A 26,949-nucleotide genomic window follows, 5' to 3' on the forward strand; every position below is an offset into this window, starting at 1 on the left:
ATCTATATTTACGCGTATTAGCCACGTTTTATGGCTTACAATACCACATGAAGTGTTGAACGGAAGAAAGCACAACTGGTACCATTGGTAAAATTTTAAGTGCTGAATAGAACAACTTCCATATCATGTTTAGCACATAAAAGCAGACAATCGTGCCACTAAGAATGTTCGTCGCCAGAATGATAACCATGCTTCGTCTACAGCTATATAAACAGCTACATAACTAACTGCAGGTTATCAGCTCAAGATAATGCAGCTTTTCATTCGGAAGCACGTTCTATGCTAAATATAAGGTTTCACTATGACCAACTGTGCGTGTATCGTCTGTGTATTCCGGCGCAATTGTTCTATTTTACAGCTATGAAATCTTTGAGTGCACCAGCGAATGCTGTAGTGGTTGAAATCTAGAAGGACAAGAGCCTCTGACAATGCGAAGCAAGAATTATGCTTGATAAGAAGGTCCGCATCCTCGAGTTTTCTGAAAACTTTATCACCTAAATTATGTACATCTTTTAACAATCGTGCATACACGCCTAAAACAAGGGCTACAAGTTCGCACTGAATCAGAATGTGTATTTAGTTTTAGATGAACCGACCCTGTGATCGTACACCGAAGAAGGGTCAAAATGGGACGATCATAACGATGCGACAAATGCGCTCAAATGGTTTCTAAGCGTATTTTTGCATTGTTCACAGAAAGCCCAACACGTAGATCATAGCGTTATGAAGATGCACTGCAAAATATTTCATCGGCACGTGGTAGTAAAACTCTTGAATATTTAGACTTGTTACTTGCGCTATAGCTCAGTTTCGACAGGTTAAACATCCTTGCTATCTCGGAATTATATCTACATGGCATATTTTTTAAGGTTCTTCATCTCATATATATAGTGCGCCTTTTTTGCGGTTTTCCCGATCCCAATAAACCTAGAGGTTCCTTCCGTAATGGGCTGAAAACATTAGAACAGAAACAATAACTGAAACAGGATCATGGGCGAAATTTAAAAATGGTTTCACTCATAGTGTACCTGCCGCATTCCGTGTCTTCTATGACGAATACTATGACAAACGGAGAAAAATGATGAGCTGTTTCGTTAGAGTTATTCTATTGATTTCCCTATTTCTTATATGTTTGCTAAAATACTATTGTAATGTATCACATAGGAAGTCTCCCCTGCGCTTAGATAACAAGTTTCAATGTTAACAACTGCAGGGGGAACATCTGTACGGGACCCGTATATATTTACCAGTGTACAGCTGGTGTTGTGTAAGTGATAAGTTTGTATTTATTTATTAATTTATTTATTGAGTGAATGATTGACTGAAAGTCCGCGCCGACTTATCCAGAGCAGTCATTTTCCTCGCCAGCGAAGGCAACTTCGCTGCGACGTCACAGACAAGGAAGATGGGCAGTTCACAAGAGCCAGCAGGGATACAAACAAGAGAGTTCCTGTGAGGAGCAGGGAACGCAAAGTATAAACCGAAACTTCCGTGCACAGCACGAAACTACAGAGAACGGGGTGCGGGGTTCCTCACAGAAAAATACGTCGGTTTAATCTATGATATCGCATAAGGCAGGGAAAACGCGTCGCTTGAAAGTACTTGTGTGTGCAGCGCAATGGCATTTTAGGTGCTTCATCTACATTACACACCAGAAGAGGTTCGGAAGGAGAAGGCAAAACAAAAAAAAAAGCATTAGTTCTGGCAAATTCACGCAAATTCGCGCTACAGTTTTGTGCGCTGTCGTCATAGCCATGTTTGATTGTATGCATTCTTTAAGGATACGTGTGTCAACACTGCCGGGCAGTCGCTGGACATGTTTTTTTAATGTGAAGTATATTGACCTCTCCGCTTGATAAGGTCATGCACTGACAGCACTACTACGGCTGTTCGCCTGCATAATCACGGCATTCGTGAGACACCGCGGACTGGCTTCTGTGTGGGGACGCACACATGTGCTTTCAGCGGCAAATAAGTTTACTAATGATAGTCTAATGGAGCATCGCGAGCCCAAACGTACATTTTGTAAAGCTTCGTCAAAGTTAATGAGTATTCAGACATATTTCATCGCTACTGGGAGAAAAAGGCTATCATTACTTTTGGAGAGAGGGAGACTGAAATGTGAATACGCCAAGTCATGACGCACAAGTAAGGGGTCACTAGACAGGGGGGACTCAAACAATCAAAAATCGAAAAAATAAATCAAAGAAAAGTACCTGTACCATTCAGAAGTCAGAGCGTTTAATCTTTATAACATATTAAGAGCCGTCGGTCGCTTAGGCTGACGCTCAGTGCAAGTGAGTTAGACAGATAGCGACGAACGAAGGGTCAGTAACGTTTGCAGCCATTTCATAAGTGATGACAGCTTAGAAGCAAAGTCATTGCATCTGGAAAAGTAAAATAATGCATTCACAAGACTAGCACGTTCATGGATGTTTTGCCTAATCATTAATCAAACCGGAGTGAAGACGTCATGTCCTGTCAGAGAATTTGAATACCGACGGTTTTTTTCACACACGAGAGCGCAAGAAGGCGAGAAGGAAGGCAGCTGAGCTGACGATGACCTTCTTGGCGCGCATCTGCTTACGGGGTTGTCGTAAGCTCCACATTCCATAGTCCTTGCTTTTATGGTTGTTCCAGTCGGTGACACTACATTTTTGCCCCCAAAACATTCCACAAGGTTTTCTCAGCACGAATGTTTCTAGTAGGAAACAATATTACATGGGGCCGAACTTTTCGAAGTTGCTTGGGAAAGATTACGGATCAAAACCGAAAACTAACCAATACAAGTTAGCATCGCCCACTCGTTATGACTCAAAGCGTCGCAATACCGGTTTGTTTACAAAGAGGCATTGTCCTAACTCCCCAAGTTTTTTGTATGAAGATAAGTGCTTATTGAATGACCGGCTTCAAGTCAATAAGTTTCGGAAACATTCACGGCTGACACGGAAAGCGGGGAGAAAAAAAGAAAAGAAAGAGAAATAAAAGATACCATGAGGCAAAAAAAGAGCAAGAAAAGAACAAGAAGGGCATGGGAGGGTGTCGGGGGAGCGAGAGCTTAGGGAGCATTCAGGGGTGTCGTTGGCGGTATGCTTTTGTGGCTTTAGAAGAGTGGGTCAGCCGGCCAATGCGCGAGTAACAAAAAAGTCGCAAAAAGGCAACAGTTGAAAGAACTTGAGTAGCGTAGCAGAAATGCCTCGGGTAACTTTGATGGAGTAAAGATGGCGACAAGGAGTCTGGAGTGCAATGCATGGCATCGCTGGAGGGCAGGACTTTAGCCCCTGTAGCTCAACGTACGCGTCGTCACAGCGGTATACAGAAGTGGCGAAACCCTGTGTGTCGGAGGTGCCGAATAAGGTATCCTGGCCTTTGGGATTTTGGAATGTGTTGCTGAGTGTGTTTGAAATATATAAAATAAAAATAGACAAAAAAAAGGGCGGTACCCTAACCGCAATAACAAATGGGAGCGCGACATGAGCAAAAGTCGGCGGGTGCAGGTGTATACGGTAAAAGGGGTCGTACAGTTAATGTATGCGTAAAAACGTGAGAGACTATATTAAATTGAGTAGTAGGCAGGGGCAAATTAGAAACGGAGGAATAGGTGAGGTTAACAATTAAGGTTAGCCGGCGGCACAATGTGTTTTGTGCCTTCCTTGATGATATGAGAACTTCCGGTTTAAGTTACAGCTTTTAGAGATCCTAAGACCACCGCTTTTCCGGGGCAGCCACTGAGCTAACCAAGCGGCTAGCCAATGGCAGGCCGAAGTCGTATTTATCGACAATTCCAAGCAAAGGCGGGAGTTTGACGTATTGGTTCTGCGGGAGACCCGCAAAGTGGAGGGACATAATTAACAAAGGGAGAATGCGACATCCACGCAATCGTAGCAGTTGCTACAAGGGAAACTCATACGGATTCCTCATATGGGTATGGGTCCACAACATATCGCAACAGTTCAATGGAGCAGGAAATATATTTTTGCTCGGATGTTATAAATCAGATCCCCATAAGTTTTTGTGTGCGTTTTTGATTGTTAACGTGAGGCTAAATTTTTTATTGCTTGTGAGCGTTTACTCGTGTGCATGACTGAAAGTGTGTCATCGTACATGTGATTGTACATTCGGATTATCTGTTGTAAACACTTTTGAAGATTTCTGCCTTCTATATCTCTTGCATTATTACTTCTCTCCACCTTGCGGTTTTCCGCAGAACTATTACGTCAAACTCTTGCCTTTGATTCGAGTTGTTGACATATTCGACTTCGCCCTGCCATCTGCTAGCCGCCTGGTTAGCTCAGGTCGATGGTAGAGCGGCTGCCCCGGAAAGCCGGTGGTACCGGATTCGACTCCCGGACCAACACAAATTTTTCTTCAACTGCGACGCTTTTCTTTCGATGAACCCGTATGGGTTTCCATTGTAGCATTTGCTACGATTGAGTGGATGTCTCATTTTCCCTTAATTAATCTCTAGCATAGGTTAAGGAACTTTTCTGCACTAACCGCTAGCAGGGTCGCATTTACATTGACCCATGTGTACAGTTAAATGCACTTTCAATATAACGTCGCTCCTACGTTTTTATTGTTTTTTCGTTGTCAGTATAAATTAATTGCTTGGGCGCTCTCAGATCCGTATCCGACTGTCATCGCAAGTGTCATGGTACATTTCGACCATCTATTAAAACTACGTTTGATGATTTCGGTGCTTTCTATCTGAATCATTGACTAAGGCACTTTTCTGCCCTTACAACTGGCAGGGCGTCCTTGACATTGACCCCCGTATACAGCTGAAGGCCCTGACAATATAATATCGCTCCAACGTGTGTATTGCTTTTTCCTTATCAGGCTAAATTATTTATTCCTTCGAGCTTTCACTTGTGTGCACGACTGAAAATCTGCCATTGTATGCTTCAAATTTCTAAATTCTTGGAATTTGCCTTACGCTTCAGCAGGATTTACCGCGTTAGGAATGCCGCTTCCTAGAGAGAAATCGAAAAGCCGCACGTTTTGCGGTAGTTATATGTTCTTGTCCTCACTCGTTTACTCCACGTGCACAGTGGAACTAGTCTAAGAGTTGTCTGCCGCTGTGAGATGGTCTAAGCTTCGTGATATATAGCCACTGTTCTGTTTTGATCACACTCAAATAATAGTACCTCATGTGCACAACAGTGAATGCTAAAATGAGCTCATAATTTTGCTATGCATAGCTGGCCACCAACGTGCTGACATATAGTCATCTGTTAAAAATAATTTTGACGATTTCTGGGCTTTCTATCTGTATGATTTGCTAAGGCACTTTCCCGCACTTACCGCTGGCACGACCTCCTTGGCCTTGTCGTCTCTGTATTTCGCTGGCCCAGGTTTTCTGCGTGTGCTTCCGGACTAGCGGACATACGTATAGTGGATCTACACACTCCCGACTCATTCCATTCTGCGAAAAAAAAAGAAAAAAAAGACAGAAGTGTTACCCACTCTGCGACAATCCCATCCTTCAACTTATCAGTGCATGCATCGACTATGGTGGCCTGTGGTTTTGAATTTACCGAAAGAGTCCGGCCTTATAAGTAGGTGTTCGTAATATCGACTTCCCCTATTCGAGACGACCAAATATCCCGATCTTAGTTTTCTTTTTCTACTTAATAGCAAATAATGAACCAGTTATTTTTTTATATTGCGCGACAGCTGGATTGCACATATTTCTCTTTTGTCTTCTTCAGCATTGTCATAAACGTAAAGGCAGTATCGCTTTCCTTTTACGTGGTTCGAGTTGCTTTGTCGACTCTAATAGCTCTCAGTACCCCTGTTTCTATTAGTAGCTGCGTAAGCCTTGTAATTGTGCCCACTGCTACAAAGCTTGGCATAGCAGAACGAAAGAAAGCTTATAAATTGTGGCATAGTAAGAGTAAAATAGTTTTGCGACTGTGATGCACGCACTATCAGAGTAAAATGAAACATGAACAGCAGAGCGCATGGCCCGAGCATAATTGGGAAGGCATGCTGGGCGCCGTCCAGTCAGCAGCATTGACAGGCACGCACATGCGGTTTGGCTGCACCGCACGATTGCCCTGTAGTGAGATATTTTTGCTTGCCTTCTGTGCCTTATGTTATCTTCGGCTTGTCGCCTCCAGCCCCCGAAGCAGAGTTGGGCAGGTTCGACGTTCCCCGAACTCAGAGGTAAAGGACAAGCGCGCAAGCCGAATGTGTGATTCGCTCTCGGAGGAGGAAATGGCAGATGCGAAGCCACGTGACTACTGCCAACTTCCGATGTTTCACCTTTCCATAGCTCGGTGGACGCGCCTATGGGACGAGCATTCGTAGAGACGCCAGCACGTTGTCTAGGCAGACTAGGTTACGGTAGACCGTCGCCAGCAGCGGCGATATAGCAGTCATGGCGACATTTAACGATTTCTTTAAAGCGACAGCTTTACTGGCCGCGAACTTGCGACCTCGCCGTGGGGGTGCTCCGATGAGGCACATGACGTCACAATGCATGCCTCGCCGCGGATATTTCTCTCTCTCTCTCTCTCTCTCTCGCTCCCTAGTTACGACTGCGCATGCGCCACTAGTAGCACCAGGCCACAGGTGTTCCGCCGCTGCGCATCGCCGTGCCTTTCTGCCGCCTCCGTTTGGTATGACGTCACATCGCGTTCCTCGTCGTCGCTCTCGCCTCCGCTCTCTTCGCCAGCTGCATCGAATGCCTGATAACATGTCGGAGGATTGAAAAGGAGAGCTCGCGTGCGCCACAACCACAGTTGAAGCGGCAGTAAGAACGGCGACAATTCTGATAAGCATGAGGAGGCCTGGAATCGACATCGGAACGAGATGAAGAGGAAACGAAACACCCAGGAAACAGACGAACAGCGCGCCGAATGACTGGCTGAACGCCGCAACATAGCTAGACAACCAGACTAACCTGGACTTGCAATGCAGATTAACTAAGGCTAACCATAGCGTAAGCTTTCGCTACGTATATCCTGACATAGCCGAGCTAAGCCACGGCCAATTTTTATTTACCTTTTTGGAGTTTGATTTAGCCGTTCGGTATGTTTCATTATATGCGTGCCCCTTCTTGGCCAACCCTCCATAATGAGTTGGTGCCACTGTAACAAAAGAGGTAAATAATCCCTAAAAGTTGACACGTTGGTAGTTTCATAGGCAGACACGTATAATCTGCATTCCTCCTTCGCCAAGCATTGAACACCGTCTTCGTTCTTGGCATTGCTGTGTATAGGTTGTATTCGCACGACGTCACCACTACGCCGCGAGTAGCGCTGGCAACCATGGCAGCGCCCTCCGCACCAGCGTCCGCCATGATCTTGGCCACTTCCAGTCGCGTCCGTGTCACCGTGTGTTATCCGTGTGCCGTGCTCGGTTTGTGGTTTAGTTGGCGGATTCCCTTTGGATTAAAAATTCCTGGTGTGTACTAACAGTCACCGCAAGAGCTTCCACAAACGCAAAGACGCTACGAAATTATGGGCGATGAGCCTGCAATCAGTTTGAGCGCATATGCGCAAGGCTGAGAGGAAGCAGGAAAAAAGTGCTACGTAGAAAAAGTGAAGCTTTGCGGCGTTGTTGACCCACTGCTGCTCGGCACGGACGAGCTGTGCTTTGATGTAGAGCTTGTGCCAAAGGTTGAAGTCTCCGACATCAAGGATAATTTAGTTCACGCGACTAGCTACGTTACACATGAGCAACTAAAAGCAAAAAAATAGGTCTAAGTGCACAACTACCTGACAAGCGGTTTCGTTCAGGGGCCGCAGCTAAAGAAGGTGGACGACGACATCATCGTACGTAGAAAGGTTAGTTTGTTGAAGCACGTTTTGAACCGACAAGCTTCGCAAAGTGGCCAAAATCATGGCGCAGTGGAAGCGGAACCAGCTGGCGCCCTTCCCATCAGACCGTGCGGCAGCATGGGCGTGTCGTCAGTGAATACAACCTATATAGAAGTCTCAAACTGCGCAGCCCCTAATTTGGAATTTGCATTTCAGTATATATTGAAAGTGGTGTAGTTTATTCATATATAATTTTGGCTAGAATAAAGTAGTAACATTTGCGGTGGATAAACAGAACTTTTGCATGTTTTTCATGTCGCGTAGGATAAAAAGTAAATAAAACTGTATGCATCCACGTCAGTTAAGTGCACTTAATTAATTACATTCGTAGAGTTTCGCTTCACATGCACTACAGCATGAAGGTTGGATGAGCATATTTTTTGCGACCTTCAAACATCACCGTTAGTAACTGCTTTTTCAAAATGTCTAACATAAAGATATAGATCTTCGCAAACCATCTTAATGCTCTTATTCTGAAAAGATTACTTGTTATTCGTCGGTGAATCAGAAAAGACACCGTTCTTGAAGTATTTTTACATTTCACAAGGCACAACTTACGTCATTCAGCGGCCCCAATTTTATAATCTGTACTCGCAGTGATATATAAGGGTTGCCGCTTATGATAAACTTTCCTGCGGTAATTGAACTTTGTGTCATTACACGTTTTCACAGTCTGTATAGAAGTTACAGATGTTTTTCGTGCAGACACAAATAATCAAATAACGCGTTGCTTTGTTCTAGAACATCCTTCATATTTCCTCATATTTTATGGAGTGCTGTTGACGGTGCGTGGTCAAATGTGTATGGCCAAAGAGCGCAATGACAAATGGTTTTGTTAGATGAATTATTGATGGCGTGGACAATGTTTTATGTGTGGCACATGTAGCATGGCTGTAAGAGGGCCTAAAACTTGTCGCTGTAAATGGCGTAAACTATATAGATATTAAAATAATGACACTGACTAGCTACTGATGTGGCTTGTGGTCAACTCAGTTACATTAAACTACAATTAAATAAAACACAAAAGTGGTGCAGGATCTTCAAAAGTGCCCTGGCATACCAGGATTGTTAAGCACGTGCTAAGATTACCTGGTCAAATGGTTTTCAGTGTCTGTTTGAGGTAAAAACTAAAACACCATTTTCAGACTAAAAAGCGGTTCTTTGCTAAGAAAAAATGACAGGTGCATAGCTACGTTTTCGCGGTATCCAGAAAGGACATACTTTTTTCTTTCTGCTTCTACTGTAGGACATCGAATAAGATTATGAAGAACTGTGAGAATAATACCACACTTGCTCCAAGTCGGAGTATCGCTCCCAGTCAAAACGTAAGAGTGCGTTCTGTAGGTGTTGCCTATTCTTTATCGGCAAACAAGTACTTCCTTGTACCATATTTTTGAACTTGTCCAGTTCCCTAGTTTAAGTTTTATCATGTGTAGCTTATTCAATACTTGGGTATCCCAATATCCTTGCCATTGCTTCCTCGGCACACGGCGCAGAAACGATTTAGGTCTGTGGCAGGTATGGAAATATATGCATCTGTATCGCTAAAAGACACTGACGTAGCGTTTTAATCAGCACCTACATTGCCTTTGATGCCTTTGCGGCCAGGCACCCAGCATATAACAGTCACTTGACCGCACATATATGCGCAGTACAGCAAGGTGTACAACTCAATAAAACGGAGTTCTTATGCTTTCGTAGGCTTATGAGGGCTCTTACTAAACTTAATAAATCTGTAAACACAATCGACCTAGCGATATTTGTGAGCATTATATGTTGACTAGCCGACAGCATATCGTAGGCTTCCGCTGTAAAGATAGTTCTGAGTGGGTTTAGTAAACCGGGTGTTGAAAGTGAAGGTCCGAGAGCTGCATAAGAAATACCTGTAGAGGGCTTGAAAGCGTCTGTATAGTATTCTGTACAGAAGTATACTTGTCCTGGAGTTCACGAAAACGGGAGTGTATATGTGCGTCCGGCGCACGCTTTCATATTCATACAAAAGAGATGTCGCATTGAATGGCCTGCCATTCCCTCGGTGGGGACATGCTAGTAGGAGCCATTACGGCATTTTCTAAAATTGGGACGCCTAACAGCCTGACAGCAGACATGTCAAGACTATATCACTGACATGGATGCTCCACGTTTGATTTGGTCTTGAAAGTGTAGGAAAAACTTAGATATGCCCTTTAGAGATGTAGTGACCATTCAATAGATTCGGCGTGCAGGCTTTCTAAGGGACTAGACCTGAAAGCACCTCTAGCTAGGCGTATACCCAAGTGGTGAACTGAATCGAGCATCTTCAAAGCCCTACGCACAGAAGCGTTCTTTACTATATTGTAACGTAGATTGAAGGCGAGTCTTACAAAATATACGCTTCTCTTTAAAGGCTGGCCAGAAGAGCTTGAAGCGTACGCGCTTCGTCGTCTTCCATGGCGCCGGCCGCTGCGCGCGCCATCTCGTGGTGCGGGAGCCCCACAGCATTGTGTCAATATTGCTCCGTAATCGAAGCGGGACTGTATAAGGCTTTTGTAGAGGCACAAAAGGCATCTCCTGTCACTTCCGCAAGATGTGTGGGATAAGAGCTTGAGCAAATTTATTGTCTTCAGGCACCTCGCTCTCAGATACCTAAAGTGAGGAACAAAAGGTTACTTTAGAGACAATTCCTAAAGATTCATGTTCGCGGCTGACATATAACCGTTGTCAATGAAGATAAATAGCGGGGTCAGGCAGTGTGCCTGTCTTTTTGCTACAAAGCATGTGCTTTTTTGAGCGTTTAATTTAAATCTATTCTCGTCACCCCCCTTTGATATTTTATTTAGACCAAGCTGTGCATGGTCCCTCATAGATAGAAATATTACATGATTGAAATCCCATTTGTACGTCACTCACATACACAGAATAGAACGTTGTGCGTGCTATGACCCTCCATAACGAGTTCATTTTCACAACAGAGTGCAGCTAAGCACAAAAGCTTGTGGTACACCCATTTCCTGTATGAATGTACGAGAAAACACATTACCAGCCTTGACACGGAAAGTGTGATTAGAGATATAGCTTTGAATCATGCTCAATAGGTTGCCTCGGGCACCCATACCAGCCAGATCACGAAGAATTCCAAAACGCCAAGTTGTGTCGTATGGCTCCTCCATATATAAAAAACGATAATAAAAATTGTTTGTGCAAGAAGGCATCGCGCATATTCGCCTCGATGCGTACAAGATGATCTGTTGTGAATCTACCCTCCCTAATACCTCTCTGGAAGGCGTCTAGTACTTTGTTGTTTTCAGGATAATGGATCAGGCGTTGGTTTACCATTTTCTCAAAGAGTTTGCATATGCAGCTATAGTTAGGGCTATAGGCCTGTACATGCTGGCCGAAGACGGGTCCTTGCCGTCTTTGAGAATAACAATTATAACTCCTTGCTTCCAGGCCGGTGGGAATATAGCTGGCAGAGAATATGGCGTTAGAAAGTGATAGGAGTGCTTTGTGTGCTTCAGGGTGCAAGTGTTCGTATAAGGATTTTGTAGAGGCATTGGAAACGATCACTCGATCGTTTCCATGAGGAGATTTAATACAACAATTTAGTGAAGCCTGAAATTCCGCCATGTTAAATTGACGGTTCTGAGGTTCATTTCTGTTTACTTTCCGATCCAGAGGGAGTCGTTCCGCGTCCCGCAGGTATGTCAGGAATGTATCAGAGTAATGGGCTGAACCCGAAATTTACTTTAATTGCGCCTCTATAGAATCTGGTTCGCCCTGACGGGTTTCTCCTTGCATATTTGTTAAGGACGGAGGATGAATATCACGGCATTTAATTTCGTTTACCCTGTCTCTTGTCTTTCTTTCGTCATTATATGAATTTATGGTGGAGACGTATTTTTGCCAGGCTTCCCTTTTGGCTTGGCGGCGCGTTCTTCTACTTTAGGACTTTATCTTCTTGAAGCCGATCAAGTTCTCAGCAATTGGAGAGTCGCGAAGGTGACTTCAAGCCTTATTTTAATTTCTACGAGCTTCCTTACACTTCTGAATCTACCAGGGAACACGTCGTTTGGAGTGCGATGCATTTGATTCAGCGATACATACTGACGCCACATCAACAATAAACGCTGTTAAATATGCCACTTCATCATCGATAGGAAGTGTAGAGATGTTTTCCGAGGTCATACGCGTGAGTTCTTTATAGCGCTTCCAATCGGCTGACTCGACTTGCTATTGGGGAACGCGTGGAGAGCACACATCATGTTTTGATAATTTCATGATAATCGGAAAACGATCGCTCCCATATTGATGCATAATCACGTTCCGCTCCCGATAGCGCACGAGTGTACTAGATGGATGCTTAAATCCATCTAGTACACTCCATCTAGTACGGGCCATCTAGTACGGGCTACGCCATTTGTGATTCGTGACGGTCTGCTTTACATGCCTTGCGGTACTTCGGGTGATGTACGACGACCTTACATCTGGGCACCTTGTATTTGCTCGAACGCTCTACTGCCTCAGACAAGGTCTCTATTGGTCTCAATTGTGGAATACAGCTAAGCATTATGTCACCAGCTGTAATGTCTGCCAACGCCACAAAAAAACTGACTACTGCTGCTACAGGATTTCTGGAACCTGTTTGACCGCCGATTTCACCTTTTGAGAAAGGAGGTAGAGACTTACTTGGTCCCTTGCCCACCGGCTGCAGCTGGATAATCGTGAGTATGGATTATTTAACACGGTATACTAAAACGACGACACTTGTCTCATCTACAGCGTCCCATCTTTCGGCGTTCGTTCTGCATTGAATTATACTCCGCCACGGAGCTCCTCATGTGGTCATAAGTGATCACGGCCCGCAATTTATCGCCGACGTCGTGTCAGAGTTACTACTCTTTTGTGGAAGTCAATATCGTCATTCCACACCCTACCATTCGCAAACCAACGGTCCAACAAAGCGATCGAAGCGTGTTCCCGTTAACATGCTTTCTATGTACGTACCTCTCAGCGGAGCATAGAACTAGGATGCCGTATTGCCATTCATTATGTATACTTCTACACAGGCAAACACCAAGCCGCAGGATACGCACCTTTCTTTCTCCTCTACTCTCGCCATCCTCAACGTTTTCTCGACAGCATAAGTCCTTTTTGACCTAACGAAGATGCTTCTGTCGCACAGATATTGCGCAACTTTATAATAACGTTTGTCGCCTTACATAGGTTCAACGTAAGCACGTTTCGGAGGCGTTACGGTGCAAGTCCTTACAAGAAATTTAGTTTACCGTACGGGAACGCAAACGTAAGCAAGACGTTACAAAACAGGGTGCCGTCTGGTCCATCGTGCCGAACCTTTCCAACCCAAGGCAACCTATTCGCAACCATCATGTTGTTGTTTGTGGGCGCGTATCGTAGGGTCCACGGGCGCTGCAATCGCCGAACGAACTTAGAAATTTGACGCTCTGTGCGCTCATAAATAATGCTTCAGGTGAGTTTAGAGAAAGAGAAAGCTCATTTTATAGTTACTGACGATCAACATGTGTGAGGCGTAGTCATCACGAGAATTCATGCTCAAGCGAGAGCCATGGGTGCCGCCATCTTCGACAATGTTATTTCTTAATGTCCCAAACATCACGAACGATAAACTCGCCAAATAACGTACGTTACCAGAGCGCATGTAAATCGCAAAAACCCAAGAACGTTCGGAGCTTGCGAAGTGATGACAACGCTCTTTCTTCATGTACGTAATGTGTTTGCCTTTGCTTGCAAGGCTATTTTAAGTTTGTCTATTGTATCATGCCGAAGAAACACATCGACTTGCCCGGCTCAGAACCCTATCATCAGATGTTCTTGGTAAGGCTCGCTATGACGCACAACATTTGCCTGTCGGATTTGTCACCGGCGAGTTCGTGTGTCTCTGTACAGCAGTTCGGCAAAGACGACTTGGCCAAAAGCTTCTTTCCAAGTATTCGGGTCCATTCGTCATTCTCAAATGTTTGAGGGAAGTGACCTATGTCACCGCTAAAGTGACAGCTGATAACCGCCGTTCACGCAAAACGCAAGCTGTGCACGCCTCCTGGTTGAAACCCTGCCATGAACGTGTGCTCTACTCTCTCAGTGAGTTGGTCTGCCCCCGTGGAAAATGTAACGCCGCACCAGAGGAGTGTCGAGCAGGAAGAAGTGGCGGGTGGTTTTGGTGATCGCCTGTTTTGGAACGTCCCATGTCTTCTCTAGTCTTTTGACTCTAAAGAAATCCATTCTACATCGGTAAAAATAGCTTTGAAGAGGCTTTTCTCCGTAGCTTCTATACTTTTCTAGCCTTTTCAACAACAAATAAACAAACTTCTATGCGCCCATTGGCTCTAAACAAAGCTTGTCTTGCGTCATGTTTCACCATCCAACTTTAACGTGACTGAGCGCGAGGGCTTCGGTTGAGTTCCCGTTCGCGGTGGTAGCATTTCTGTCGTGGCAAGATAAGAAGATCCCGTCGCCCCTAAACATAACTACACAATAAAGAACCACTGGCGGTTGAAGTAGTTGCAGAATCCTCTGCTGTCAGATTCCTCGCGACCAACACAGCTGTTTCTTGTAGTGATACTATAGACATAGCATAACTTGACCTTACCCTGGCTTCCGAACAAACGGAATGCGTGGCTGCCACTGCTACTGGCTATTTACTCAAGCCATTTCTTCCTCCGAGAGGTCACATTCACTTTTGTTGACTACGTTAGGACAAGGGAAATGGCAATATAAAAAGGAGAAGAGTGAGAAATTTCTGCAAGTATTGTGTCGTCTTACTGTCAAACTCCTAAAAATTACTCAGCGCCAAGTGCTCATAAAACGTGGTAAAAAGCGATATCGCTTGCAACATGCAATCATTCTCATTTATATGTGCTCCGCGCACTTTTGCACACCCAGCTGATCAGAACTTGCCAGATTTGCTCGGAAGATAATTAAACCGCCTCATGTGTGCTGACTCAGAGTCATTCTGCTGGGTGTTCGCTGAGTCTAAGAAACTCCGTATCCAGAACTTGCTAACTGCTATCCATCAAAACGCGAGTGCAAGCGCTTCGCCCAGTGCGCAAGTTTAGTGCCGCCGGATAATTATAATGGCTGTAATGCTGGGCTTCTCTCTGACAATGACAAAGCAGCGCGCTTTTTACGTAGGTATTTGCCAGCTGCATATGGATGACGGCCAACTGCTGTTTATTATTAGTTGCCTAGAGATACCATAGCCGCAGGCTGGTACAGTGACCCATGATGCCACTGTGTGTCGATGGCTTGCTTATTCTCTCTACTAGCGCTGGCATGAATGTATTAGGACTATTTTTTTTACCTACACTGGCTAAACGAGTGTAGCTAGTGTAGCAAGTCGCTATTCTTTTGACTTAGTGTAGAAAAGTGCAGCTCTACCCAGCTACACGAAGCCATTTTTTATACCTTTAGTGTCGCATGACAATTACACTTTCTACACTGGGGTTTCGATTAGTGTAGGCAGCAGATGACAGAGAAGCAGCCTGGCGTTGCAAACGCGTGGTCCCATTTTTTCTCTGACTGTCGACGCTGATACAGTGACGATAGTGGATACTCGCGGCAAGAATGGTATCGAAGTGCCGGTGGGACCATGTGTCACAGACGAATGTGAGCCAATCGTCTAAAAAAATAAAATTATCTTACTTAGGGAGGTGCGGCCTATTTCAAACTACGTGCAGTGTTATACGCATTGAGAAGTTGTCTTCGTGGACTGTGCATTCACGATATGTTTCGCTGCAGTTTGTCGGGAGTAATTGCTGAAAGGAAACTCGTACATATTCGTTTAGTTGCATGTTAGGGCATATACTCGTACACAGCCAATGTGGGCGAACTCCGGCGAAGTGCGGAGTCAGGCGCAGAAGAAGACGCCCTGTATGCTCTGATTCGCTACAGCCCAGCGAACCAAGTGCAGCACTCGACATCATAGGCTCTGCCCGACACAACACTAGTCTACATGAGCCTGCAGGAAGTGTAGGTAAACAAACAGCCCTATTGGTAATCACGTCGCCAGTGGTGCATTTGACAATATCGCCGTCATGTTAATGCTTCCTTTTTCGCTCTTCACGTACTTTATACATTTCCGCCCGCTTGATGTTGCCTGTGGTACCTACTATAGAGTCACGCGTGCACATCGACTGCTTGCAACATTTGTACATTTTTCACTCTCCACACTATACCTCTTTATTTTCTTCTTTCAGAATATAGTGGCTGGACCGCCAGTGGGGGCATTAAAGTTACTCGTGCCACGGCAAAGACAAGGAAAAAAGATGCAAGCTCTGAGAGCGTGAACTCAGAATTATCATCACATCAGCCTGGGCAGGGGCATAACTTTCAGTTCCACCAGAGTGCAGATAGGGATGTCCATGACTGCGAATAAATTGAAATCTTCCGACACGTCCCCGTCGCTTGCAAAACAATCTTGAGCAAAATTTCAAAAATTGAAATATTTATTTGCGACTCAGCTAATGCAACTTTCTCTCCAGAAATATGTAAGCTTGTAGTATTGACAGGTGTAATCTGAATTTCTCAGGCCTCCCATAGATGTAGAATTTCAGGAATGATTCAGATGTCTTCTTTTACTTTCTCCTGTTCAGTGGTCCTTCATCAGGGTCTAGTGAACATGCTTTATTAGGAATCAAGCAGTTATCTCCCCTATTATAAGAGACAATTGAAAACACGAATGTGGAAGCAGCAAAATATTTTAGGCAAATTTTATTGAACTCTACGAAACACTGTCTTCAAAGAATAATAAACGATGCTATGCCCACTGAATATTATAGGGGTACAACAAACATTCGCATCAATTCGTATTGGGTATATGAGGAATGAACACAGATCGCTTTTCATAACGACTACTATCCCAAGTACAAATATCACTCTCATAAGGGGTGTACTTAGTGCGATGTCTGCACAAGTATTCATATTCTCTGATGCAATTGGTCATTGGCAAATTACGGTATTTTTCCCAGACGTGCAATTCACATTTTACTTCACCTGCAAAAAGCGGAGACAGTGCAGACATATATTTTGTTCTTGAATGGCAAGGAACTTATAATAAAAAATTGGGTAAAGTTGCTTTGCTTTGGTACCAGTTTATTGCTTCATTACCAGCACCTTTTTCTTCCAGACACACGGCTGCATGAAATTCACACTGTTAGATTACGCATTCTATGCGCAAACGTTAGTTAACGGCTATTCCACTGATCATCACCTTCGTACTTCATTAATATATTGCAGCAACGAACTCAGACGTGCGTAACAGAAAATTGGGAGTTACGCAGATCACTAATTATTAAACAGAGCATTCGACTTGATGTCGACTTCGTGCAAGGAATAGCAAATGTGTATTAACACTACTATAGGCATGTCCTTTAGAACAAAAACGGAGCTTTCTGAATTTTCTTGCACTCTCCGTGGAACTTGCCTGAATAATGTAAATCACCACAAATAAACGAGATTTCGAATTTACTTCTAGCCTCTCATGAAATTTACACGTTGATATTAATACCTCAGTAACGTTACGAAAACATTTTTTTCTTAGACCATGTTTACGCCTTGCACCTGAGCCCACCAGGCTACTAGCCAATAAAACTTTCGTTTGCTCCGTCTTTGAATACGCTAACACATCATTAGAAATTACGAAAGGTGCGAACAAAAGCTGTACGATTTAACATTAATAAATACAGGACCTGTGACTCCCCTACAAATGTTTTAGCTCATGCAGGCCTTAAAACTCCATCTGTTAAGGCTAAACAAGCCTGCTTGAAATTCATCTACCGACTAACGCACGCCAGTTATAAGATAGATCGAGCTAAGTGCATTACTTTGTGTACATCACGTCTATCGCGAAAACTACACCCATCTACACTAAACTAGTACAGTGTTCAGAATGACACCTTCAAGTTCTCACTTTTGGCACTTGCAGTCATAGAATGGAACCTTCTCAACTCAGAGATAGTTTCCTCGGCTTCAGTTTTAGTTTTCATCAACCAAGTGGAGACATCAAACATAGAAGACACCACTTAGGAAACCCGTATATTTTCCCTATAATATTTGTTTATTGTGCATAAAAGTGCATTTCAACCTACAAAATGTGATCACTTTTGCTCTGTTCCCTGTATATCTTCTCTAATATTACATGGGTCATTTATCGCTACTTTTATGTAACTTCTACTAATACTAGATTTGTTATTATGTTACATTATCATACTAACCAAAAGCTTTGTATTTCACATCGTCATTGGTGATTTTTGCTGAATTTAAAGTAGCCTTTTTCCTATTTTTGTCTTTTACTCTACCATGTAGCTCGAGCTGTTCTTTTTTTCTCTACATATATATTATAAAACTATCTAATATCACGCCCACCTGCTTCGGTCTCACTAAGACTGGTAGTATCATCAATAAATAAACGAGCAAAAACCTACACATGCATTCCGTTGAAAATATGCAATTATACAAGCAGTAGCTTCTTTTTATGGGACTGCTCATTTGTTTTCTGATGCCAAATGAAACGTTCCTTTAAAAACTCGCAGGCAATATCTTTCTTTACCAGCATATGGTTAAATAAATGTTGAAACAAATGCAGAAATATGCGCTGGGGGCTTCGTTTGATGTCGTACATTTTGAATACTCTTTAACACGCTAGCTTTTATAACTACGATGAAGCGAGCGGCCCAATCGTATTATAGGCGAGAAGCGGACGATATTAGTCACAGCCGAACTCGCAAACCAAATTATAATTTCCACGCTCACTGCTATGCAGGCTTCCATGCGGGGCGCAAACCTCTCATCAATGAGTCAAATCCCTTAGAATATGTAGATCTTACGGTTAGTGTTGTGAATAATATTTGCTGATGAAAAAAAAATGCCGTGAGGCTCCTCAGGCTCCGTCTAGCGGCAATGTATTGTGAAGCTCAACCGACAAACCTTATTGTCAAAGCACACATGTCCTTATATAGGGCCCAAATTATACTGAGAATAACAAGGAAACTATTTGTTGTTTCCAGAACAAAACGTTGGCTGTTTTGCAGAAATCTCAACGTATAAATGCTCATTAGAAAACATGCCGTAAAGCCAGCGAGCGTCAGTCTAGCTGCTAAGTGCCAAGGTGTTCTTGGTTAGAAAATGTGGACTCAACGCTCATAAACAAAAGATGTATTATATTAACAGCTAGAATAAATTTTTTGGCCCGTAAGTAACTATGTCCATCTAATGCAATCACAGTGTATAAATACAGGATGGTCAGCTTGATTTCTGCGGCGCATATCGTTTCTCGGCACATATCGCTCATGCAAACTCAAGTTAACTTACTAAATGACCGCATGAAATTGGTCCTAACTGAAATGTTTACCTTGTAGAACAACGATGAGGAAAACGAGAACAAAGTAAAAGCGGGAGCCAATGTTTCGACCAGTCGACTTGTCTTTTTCAAGGCCTAGAGAAAAGACAAGTCGAAACATTGGTTCCCGCATTTACCCAGTTCTGGTTTTGCTCATCGTCTTGAATTTCCATCTCCTACCTTCCCCATGTTTCCGTTTGTACAAGTAATTTCTCTTATGTGTCGTTGAGCAATGCCTTTAGTGATAGGGCAGGGTTTGCGAACTAATGAAATTTCATAAATTCGAGTAATGGACTGCTTATAGAGGTACAACAAAGTACAGTGCCTGCGAATGTACTCAGAAGTTTCTTCTACTTAAGTGGTCCTATGTGACTTTCTTGTGCAGTGTAGTCTTCAATAGTCCTGTATGTTGAAATGAAGGTTCATTACTACATTATTCCAGCACCTAACTGAAAATTGTAGATAAATAAATTGGATGAATTGTGTGAAATGTTTTAAAATACAACTTTCGCCATTCTTATGTGGCCTTCATAGCTAATTACAATGTTGTCGTAAGGCAAAACAGTCTCCACATAGAGAAGGAGAACGTAAATCATTGTAATCTTACATTCTTTGTCTGAGAACGTTATCACAGCGCAGTTGTCTGTGGGGTCATAGTATTGGAAAGTGTAATTTCTCCCATTCTTGTACCCTGTAAGAGAATGAGCGAACATTCTGTACCGTGGGTTTTTATGGCAAGCGAGCATTCCAGAATAACTAAAACTGTGAAGATAAAGTGTCGTATACACTGTATTTCCTCTGTGAACAGCTGTCTGACAATACCAGATCACATGTTAGGAGACATTACTCAAATGCTGCAGAATTTTTGTATGACAGCAAGTCAGAAGGGTTTGCGAAACAGAAAATAGTGCTAGAGTGTCCCTAAGGCTATTTTCAGATGTGTACGAACCTACTGAGGGACCAAACGTGCTTTTTCGAGTTGCTTTGTCAGTAGCTTGATTATAATAACAATATCCTCTGAAAAAACAATTTTAAAGCAATTTCAGCTACTAGAACAAGAAAACTCACATTTATTACATCCTGTAAAGAAGCTTACTGTTTCAACAGGGTTCTGCTTCAATTTCAAGCATTTTCAGCCAATCTCTGGACTATCACAATTGAAAATATTCCTAATCAATCATTTCACGTCGAACAATTTTGTCACTTAGCCATGTTAATAAAGTATAACTGAACGAATCACAATATGCAACGCCTCCTCTACCTTGCCTTTGCATTTCAAATTGGACTGCACAAAAAAGGCAATCTTTTACGTCGTGTGAATTGCCAAAATTCTCAAAGAATTTTAGTAAGCTCCCTCCATAAATTTGTAAGACACAGCTAAATTTTTGGGAGTGGCAATATAAGAATACTTGCAAATATAAGAGAAGTTCGGCTCACATTGAATAGTGGTAGCAGGATATCCTTGTGTGTGGCCTTCACCAACAGCGAGCCTAACTTGGTCAGCGCATAATATTCGGCTTGTTCGCTATCTACCGGTGCTTTAAGCTGGTCAACTCCTGCCAACACGTTTACTACATATGGAATTTAGGGCCTAGTAAATGCCAGATTAAATGCATTCCTTCTGGAAAAGATGCTACGTATTGTAGAACATTGAAAATATTTTCAAAGCCTAGTGGCCATTTTTCACGAAGTGAAGTTTCCTATACAGCAACGGTATCGGGATCGGTGTCTTTCGGTGTATTTAATAACAACTGTTGCCTATACATAGTCTCTATTTCTACCAGCAATGCACAGCTGTATAAATTAACGCGCTTAATAAATTTACTCTTATCCTGACTGGTCGTTACATTTATGATCTCTTCGATTGTACGTTATGATGTGAAATGAGAGTTCAGAATACAAAACGTAACATTTGGATTCTAAAGGACTGAAGTCATCAGCTAAAAAGTGATAATTAAAAGCCTTAGATAACCTTTTGTCACTTATATCACAAACATTATATCACAAAACCCGTAACGAAACGTGGAAAGGAACTACAATATAAAAAAGTGCGGAAGAGACGCAAAATCACCCGTCTCAATGTACTGCTACTTCTAATAAAGATCTACACTGCAGTTCGGCTAAAGAATGCCAATAATGAGGAATAATGCACTGGCTATACGAGGAGACAAAATACCCGCAGCAAGAAAACCAGAGAAACAACAAAAAGAATTAGCGATAAAAATTCATCAGCGCGTTCCCTCTGTGAAGAAGGACGAGCAGCGAAGCTGCTTCAAACTCCAAACTCGTAAAACGAGGCATCACTAAGGCATGCTCGCGAGCTGCTCTCAAGCGTTCGAGTGAGCACTCTGTTGAACAGAGCTTTTCCGCGGAAGTTAACAGACTAATATCAGCAGGCTACCCGACCAGCGTGTTGCGCAGTGTTGCTAGTGACCTTGTAAAATAGTTAAAGAACGTCGGAACACAAACTAGGCAGTCACCGCCTTCGAGATCTAGACTTGCCGTCATTTCTTACGTACACTGTGTTTCCCATAACGTTATGAAAATTGCGGCCAAGGCAGGAGTGAATGTTGTGTGCAATGGCCGTAATATACTAATATACTGAGTGGGTTGCGCAAAATATTCAACATGGTGGATAGTGCCGCGCGTAAAAGTTGCGATAAAAATCATGCTCGTGGCTTCATTTGATGTACAACGCAGGTAGTCTATAAAATCCCGTTTGATTGTAAACGTTGCTATATCGGGTAAACGGGGAGGTCTAATAATGATCGCCTGCGCGAGCAGGCCGCTTCACTAAAAGGAAGCCCGTACAGTCATCTGGATGCCCACTCTAACACGTGTGGTGGAACCCCGATCATTAGTAAGTGCTACATAATGGGAAGATATAGTGAAAAGCGCGCACGGAAAACCTTCGAGGCATTTTGCATATTCCAAGCTGGCGACGCGTGTGTCAGTTCTGCGTCCCTCACGCTATCAGCAAAAGAGCTGGATGATATCCGTGGCTGACGCTTATCCTTCTTTTTCTGCTCTTTATGTCACATTCAATGATGTCTCTATATGTGGCTCCTGCAAATAAAGCATTTGGTTGCTAGTCAGCGCTGTTTCTGTTTTTTATTCTACAGTTTACAGAACTTCTCTTGCTTTACTTGCATTCTACTTTTGCTGACGGGAAGGCGACGTATATATCCAGAATAATGGCATTTGCATTGACTAGTGCATTACTCCTAGGTTAGGCGATATTTATTTGGCTGCGCGTGACAGGAAACTAAAGAAACGCTTTTGAAGGTCACCAAGTCACTAGAGTTTTGAGATACGTCGACGATATTTCAGTGCTTCTAGATTGCGAGGACAATTTCTTTTATTTTGCCGTGGCTAATGTTATGACCGCGTTTCGTAAATGTCTTGCGCCATTGTTACTAACACATGAGCTCGCTATCAGTGGTTTTATTAGGTTTTTATACCTTGGTTTGTATATATCCTCTCATCATATGTGTTGGTCGTGTGAACCGAGGAGCAACAAACCCGTCCTTTCATACTAATTGGCACATTCAAAGCTTGTGAACAGGGCGATTATCCGCTCTTGCTTTCTTAACGCACTGCAAAAATCATGCCATCCCAAATGTGAAACCAGCTTCACAAACCAGGTAGCTCGCCCCAGGAGCTCCTGGTATCCATCGAAGCTCTTGGTTGCAGAATGCTCAATAAAGGCAAAAAAGGCGCACGGATGTACCAACGAATGACCGTCTTGTCAACCTAACCTAACCTAAGCAAATGAGTACTCAGCACCATGTTCTGTTCAGAGTGGGTGATTGAAAATATTGCACATAACACTTTCGAGTGCTTGCACGATTTCGTTGTCCCCGTAAGCAACTCTCGCTCGTGAAACTTTGCCTGCACTTCTACCACAGCTTCCTGTCTGCTTAGTCAAACTCTATCGTAGCCTTCGCGTGACGTACAGAACTTTTACAACAATACACATACTTACTAAGGCTGCTGAAACACGCATATAACACTCTTTGAAATTTCACATATCTGTATTTCAACAAATATTGTTTTCGGTTGTATTACCAAAGCTGGAAATATGATTGTAGAACATTTAGTTCTTCAGTTGACCGGAGAACAAAACTACGCTTTTCGTTTACCGCCTCTCGTATGGAAGAAACTGAATATCATACATTGTATTCAAAAAGGCCCAATTGCCTCCTAAGCACCTTAATATCCCAACATATATGCATACCATTGCCCGTTCTCTCCAAGTAAAAAGTCGCTGCCATATTTATTTTTAACAGGAAAGAAAGAGAACTTTCTACTAGCTTATTCTACTAGTTCTACCTTTAAGCATGCAGAACTCAACTGTTTTGCTTTATCCTTGTGAGTTACCTCTAAATAATTGAGACACCCAATTATTTACCCACACAAAACCTTTACAGTGCACCCTTTTCCTTTCCATTTAGAATGAGTGCACGCTTTAGTTTCGCCAGGACGACAGCCAAACACGCATAGAAAGTTTACACGAAGCTTTAGTCGCATTAACCGCTTCGCTGTATAAGTCAGGGTTGAAATTATAGTTACTTTCAAACCATAAGTAACATTTCGAGTGCCTAACTCAGTCCTGACAGCGATGAGAAACGCACTGACTACGGTGAAGCAGCTGCATCTGTTACGGATGTTGTGAGGCCCCCTAAATATTGACTTCTTTTTATTCAATTTTGGAGTTGCGGCAAAAAAAATTATATTAGTGAATCAGGCGGGTCCTCATGGCAGTAAAGTTTTTAAGAAATCACACATGCTCTTTTGCCTACCTCTGGGCAAGCACGGTCGTCTCTAGGGTTAACAAGAAGTATTTTTCCGTAGAACTGTACCTTGCTGATGAGTTTTGGTTCCAGAACTTACTTCTTGCTGAGTAAAAGGACACCACGGCGCTGCAAAGGCAATGGAGATAAATAATAAAAAAACAGCCCGAAGGTATTGCTTACAAACGACTAAACATTTCATTAATTCAGTGCCACAGAAACAATACATTATTGCACATTTTTGTTGCAAAAGAAATTATATCATGCTTCTTGTTTTCTTTGTCGTCTTATCTACACATTTTATCTTTTCTTATTTTGTTCACGAATCATCTCCTTTAACTTGTATCATCTGGTATAACCTAAAACTAGTGAAGTGTGATATTTGTAGTTGCATCTACTCTTTCACGGCAACTTTTCTAATAATAATAATAATATTTGGGGTTTTACGTGCCAAAACCACTTTCTGATTATGAGGCACGCCGTAGTGGAGGACTCCGGAAATTTTGACCACCTGGGGTTCTTTAACGTGCACCTAAATCTAAGCACACAGGTGTTTTCGCATTTCGCCCCCATCGAAATGCGGCCGCCGTGGCCGGGATTCGATCCCGCGACCTCGTGCTCAGCAGCCCAACACCATAGCCACTGAGCAACCACGGCGGGTTGGCAACTTTTCTGCACAGCATACTTTCTACACAGCATAGTGATGCACCTGCGGGCACATCATGAATGTGCTATTTCAGAACGACTGCAATAAGAGAGCGATTTTCAAAGAAACTTGGTAGCCTGTGAAATTAAAGCATGAGTGAGGAATCGGCACGAAATTGTGTAGTATTTTTGAACGTTCAGGGCTATATGGCAAAAAAAGGAATATCAAACGCACAGTCACACAGACAAGCAAGGACGTTGAGAAGCATTCAACCAAAAGTTATAACGCAATAATGTGAGCTTAAAGCACTCAACGCGTATTAGTGGTAGACTTCCGAAGAACTATTGTACGGTATGCAGTGAAGATTAGGAAAAAAACAGGGGAGGAATATAATCTTAAGCGACATATTTAAACAGTACAATACGCGGATAGCAGCAATGCATAGTGGTGTATGTTTAAAATTTCTAGTAATCTACAAGGGAGCCCTGAGACATTTCACGAAAAAGCATGATGCTAGTAGCACTTGTATTCCCTTTACTCATCTCTGATTACTGCTTATTCTTATAGCCTCCCCGTTTATATATTTTTCTCTAAACACGGCGCTAACATTGGATAATAATGTTGGATATCTAATATGAATATTTATACCACATTAGGTCAGACATAACTACCATGTGCGTCCAAAGTTTTTTGACAGCTATACTGAGCCACCTAAAACATGTCATTTTAGAAAAAGCACGAATATTACGTTTGTGCGCTTCAAACTAAGGAAGCAACAGGAAATGCGCTTAAAATTTTGAAAATTCCCCCTTTAATCACAACATAAGCCCTAAATGCTGGGGGACAAGGCCCACGACCGCAAAGACATAGTCATCGGGAAGTTCGGACCAATTTTTCACGAGTGAACACTTGAGCCAATGTAAGTTGTGGTTTGAAAGAGGGGAGGGTGAGGGTGAGGTGGGCCTTGTTCTCCGAGTACGCTGAAACAGCATAGTTTATTGGATTGAGGTAAGGTGAGTTTGACGGCCAATCCTAGGAGCGTTTTCCTGCACTGCTCCTGCACTGTCCTGACTTCTTGGAAGGTTGCAGACTTTCTTTCACAGACAAAAATTTTCTTTCGAATGTTCTTAGTGTTCCAGGAGTGCAGTTTCGTTTTCAGGATGCCCTCCCGGCAAATATGCTTGTTCAATCTCGTCCTTTCTGGAGTAAAAACAAGTTCTGACTTTTCATAGAAAGTGCGGGCTGCCAAACCAACGCTTACTTTGGATTGCCAGACCTCCACACAATTTTCCCTGCTTGTTGTTCTCCTAAACACTTCAACCCGCAGTCCTATGATTTTGTCTGTTCGCACTTCGCTGTGTTGAGATTTTTTTCTTGTTGCTGATCATATTGCGGCAATTGCGTATCGCAGCAAAGCGACACCGCAAGCTGTCGGCATTTTTCGCCGCCATACCTGTAGCAAGTTTTTCTGTCGGAGCGTTAAAGTTTTGCATCTTGTAGCTTTTCATGCCCACGACATCGTGTGATGTTCGTCGCACCGATGCCTCATTGATTTTCAGATCTTTGCCAATTTTGCGCATGCTCAGCTGAGAGGCGTTGGTTTTCTTCTCCATACGAGGGACACCGCCCACTGTTTTTCCTGTCACCCAAATTTCCGTGCTCAAGGAAGCGATTGATGGTATTATACACGGTTCACCACGCAACACGAAGCTTCTTCGAGATAACAAAAATCACGAAGATATTGCTGACAAGATCAAGAATGGCTGCCTAATACTATGGTACCATATTTTGGAAAAACGAAAATGGGTCTCATTCATTTCAGGAGAGCACGTTGTTGGGCGAGTCGGTCGTACATACTTAAAGAAGGGAATTGCGCTAAAAAAGACACGGACGAGTAAGGACATGGACGGGCGCATGGACGGATGGAAGGGCGCCCGTCCATGTCCTTACTCGTCCGTGTCTTTTTTAGCGCAATTCCCTTATTTACCCATTCATTTCGCAACATAAAAAATGCACATAACAAAGAAACTACTAAAAGAAAACATGATCTGCAGAAAAGAGGCATTCATTAAGGATTTGTCGCAAACTTTTATTGGACTGAACTTTCTTTTGACTGTATACCATATATGCATGTGTCTTTTGTGTTTGCTTTTAAAAAAAAATGTGTGCAATGTTCGTTTGGTATTGCTGATATTTCCATACAATAAACATAAATGAAGTTGTGTGATAGCTCGGTAGTTAGCCCGCTCTACTTCCAAATCCACATTGTTTCACTGGCATGGATTCGAAGCACAGTGAATGAGGTTGTGCTGAAGTCTTCTTTTATTGTGGTAA

The 26,949-nt window shown here is 43.0% G+C and overlaps 1 protein-coding gene and 2 long non-coding RNA genes across 3 annotated transcripts in view; 1 reads left to right on the plus strand and 2 right to left on the minus strand.

Annotated features, from left to right (window-relative positions):
• Positions 1-2,222: 2,222 nt before the first annotated feature.
• On the minus strand, positions 2,223-6,372 carry LOC142585067 (uncharacterized). Its single transcript, XR_012829016.1, has 3 exons — positions 6,084-6,372; positions 5,305-5,425; positions 2,223-2,387 (listed from the first exon to the last, which is right to left on the minus strand). It is a non-coding gene; the product is annotated as an uncharacterized LOC142585067 (long non-coding RNA).
• A 374-nt stretch (positions 6,373-6,746) lies between these two features.
• Positions 6,747-16,232, plus strand: LOC142585066 (uncharacterized). Its single transcript, XR_012829015.1, has 3 exons — positions 6,747-6,946; positions 12,432-12,526; positions 16,037-16,232. It is a non-coding gene; the product is annotated as an uncharacterized LOC142585066 (long non-coding RNA).
• Positions 16,233-16,534: 302 nt separating this feature from the next.
• The window catches only part of LOC142585065 (uncharacterized), a 28,271-nt gene continuing 17,856 nt past the window's right edge, over positions 16,535-26,949 (minus strand). The window contains exons 4-6 of the mRNA XM_075695547.1: positions 24,039-24,098; positions 19,784-19,867; positions 16,535-16,832 (exon numbers count right to left, since the gene is read on the minus strand). Of these exons, the coding sequence (XP_075551662.1) occupies positions 16,639-16,832; positions 19,784-19,867; positions 24,039-24,098 (338 nt within the window). The 3' untranslated portion in view covers positions 16,535-16,638. The remainder of the gene's footprint in view (positions 16,833-19,783; positions 19,868-24,038; positions 24,099-26,949) is intronic.

The sequence above is a fragment of the Dermacentor variabilis genome, chromosome 6 (assembly GCF_050947875.1).
Source record: "Dermacentor variabilis isolate Ectoservices chromosome 6, ASM5094787v1, whole genome shotgun sequence".
NCBI lineage: Eukaryota > Metazoa > Arthropoda > Arachnida > Ixodida > Ixodidae > Dermacentor > Dermacentor variabilis.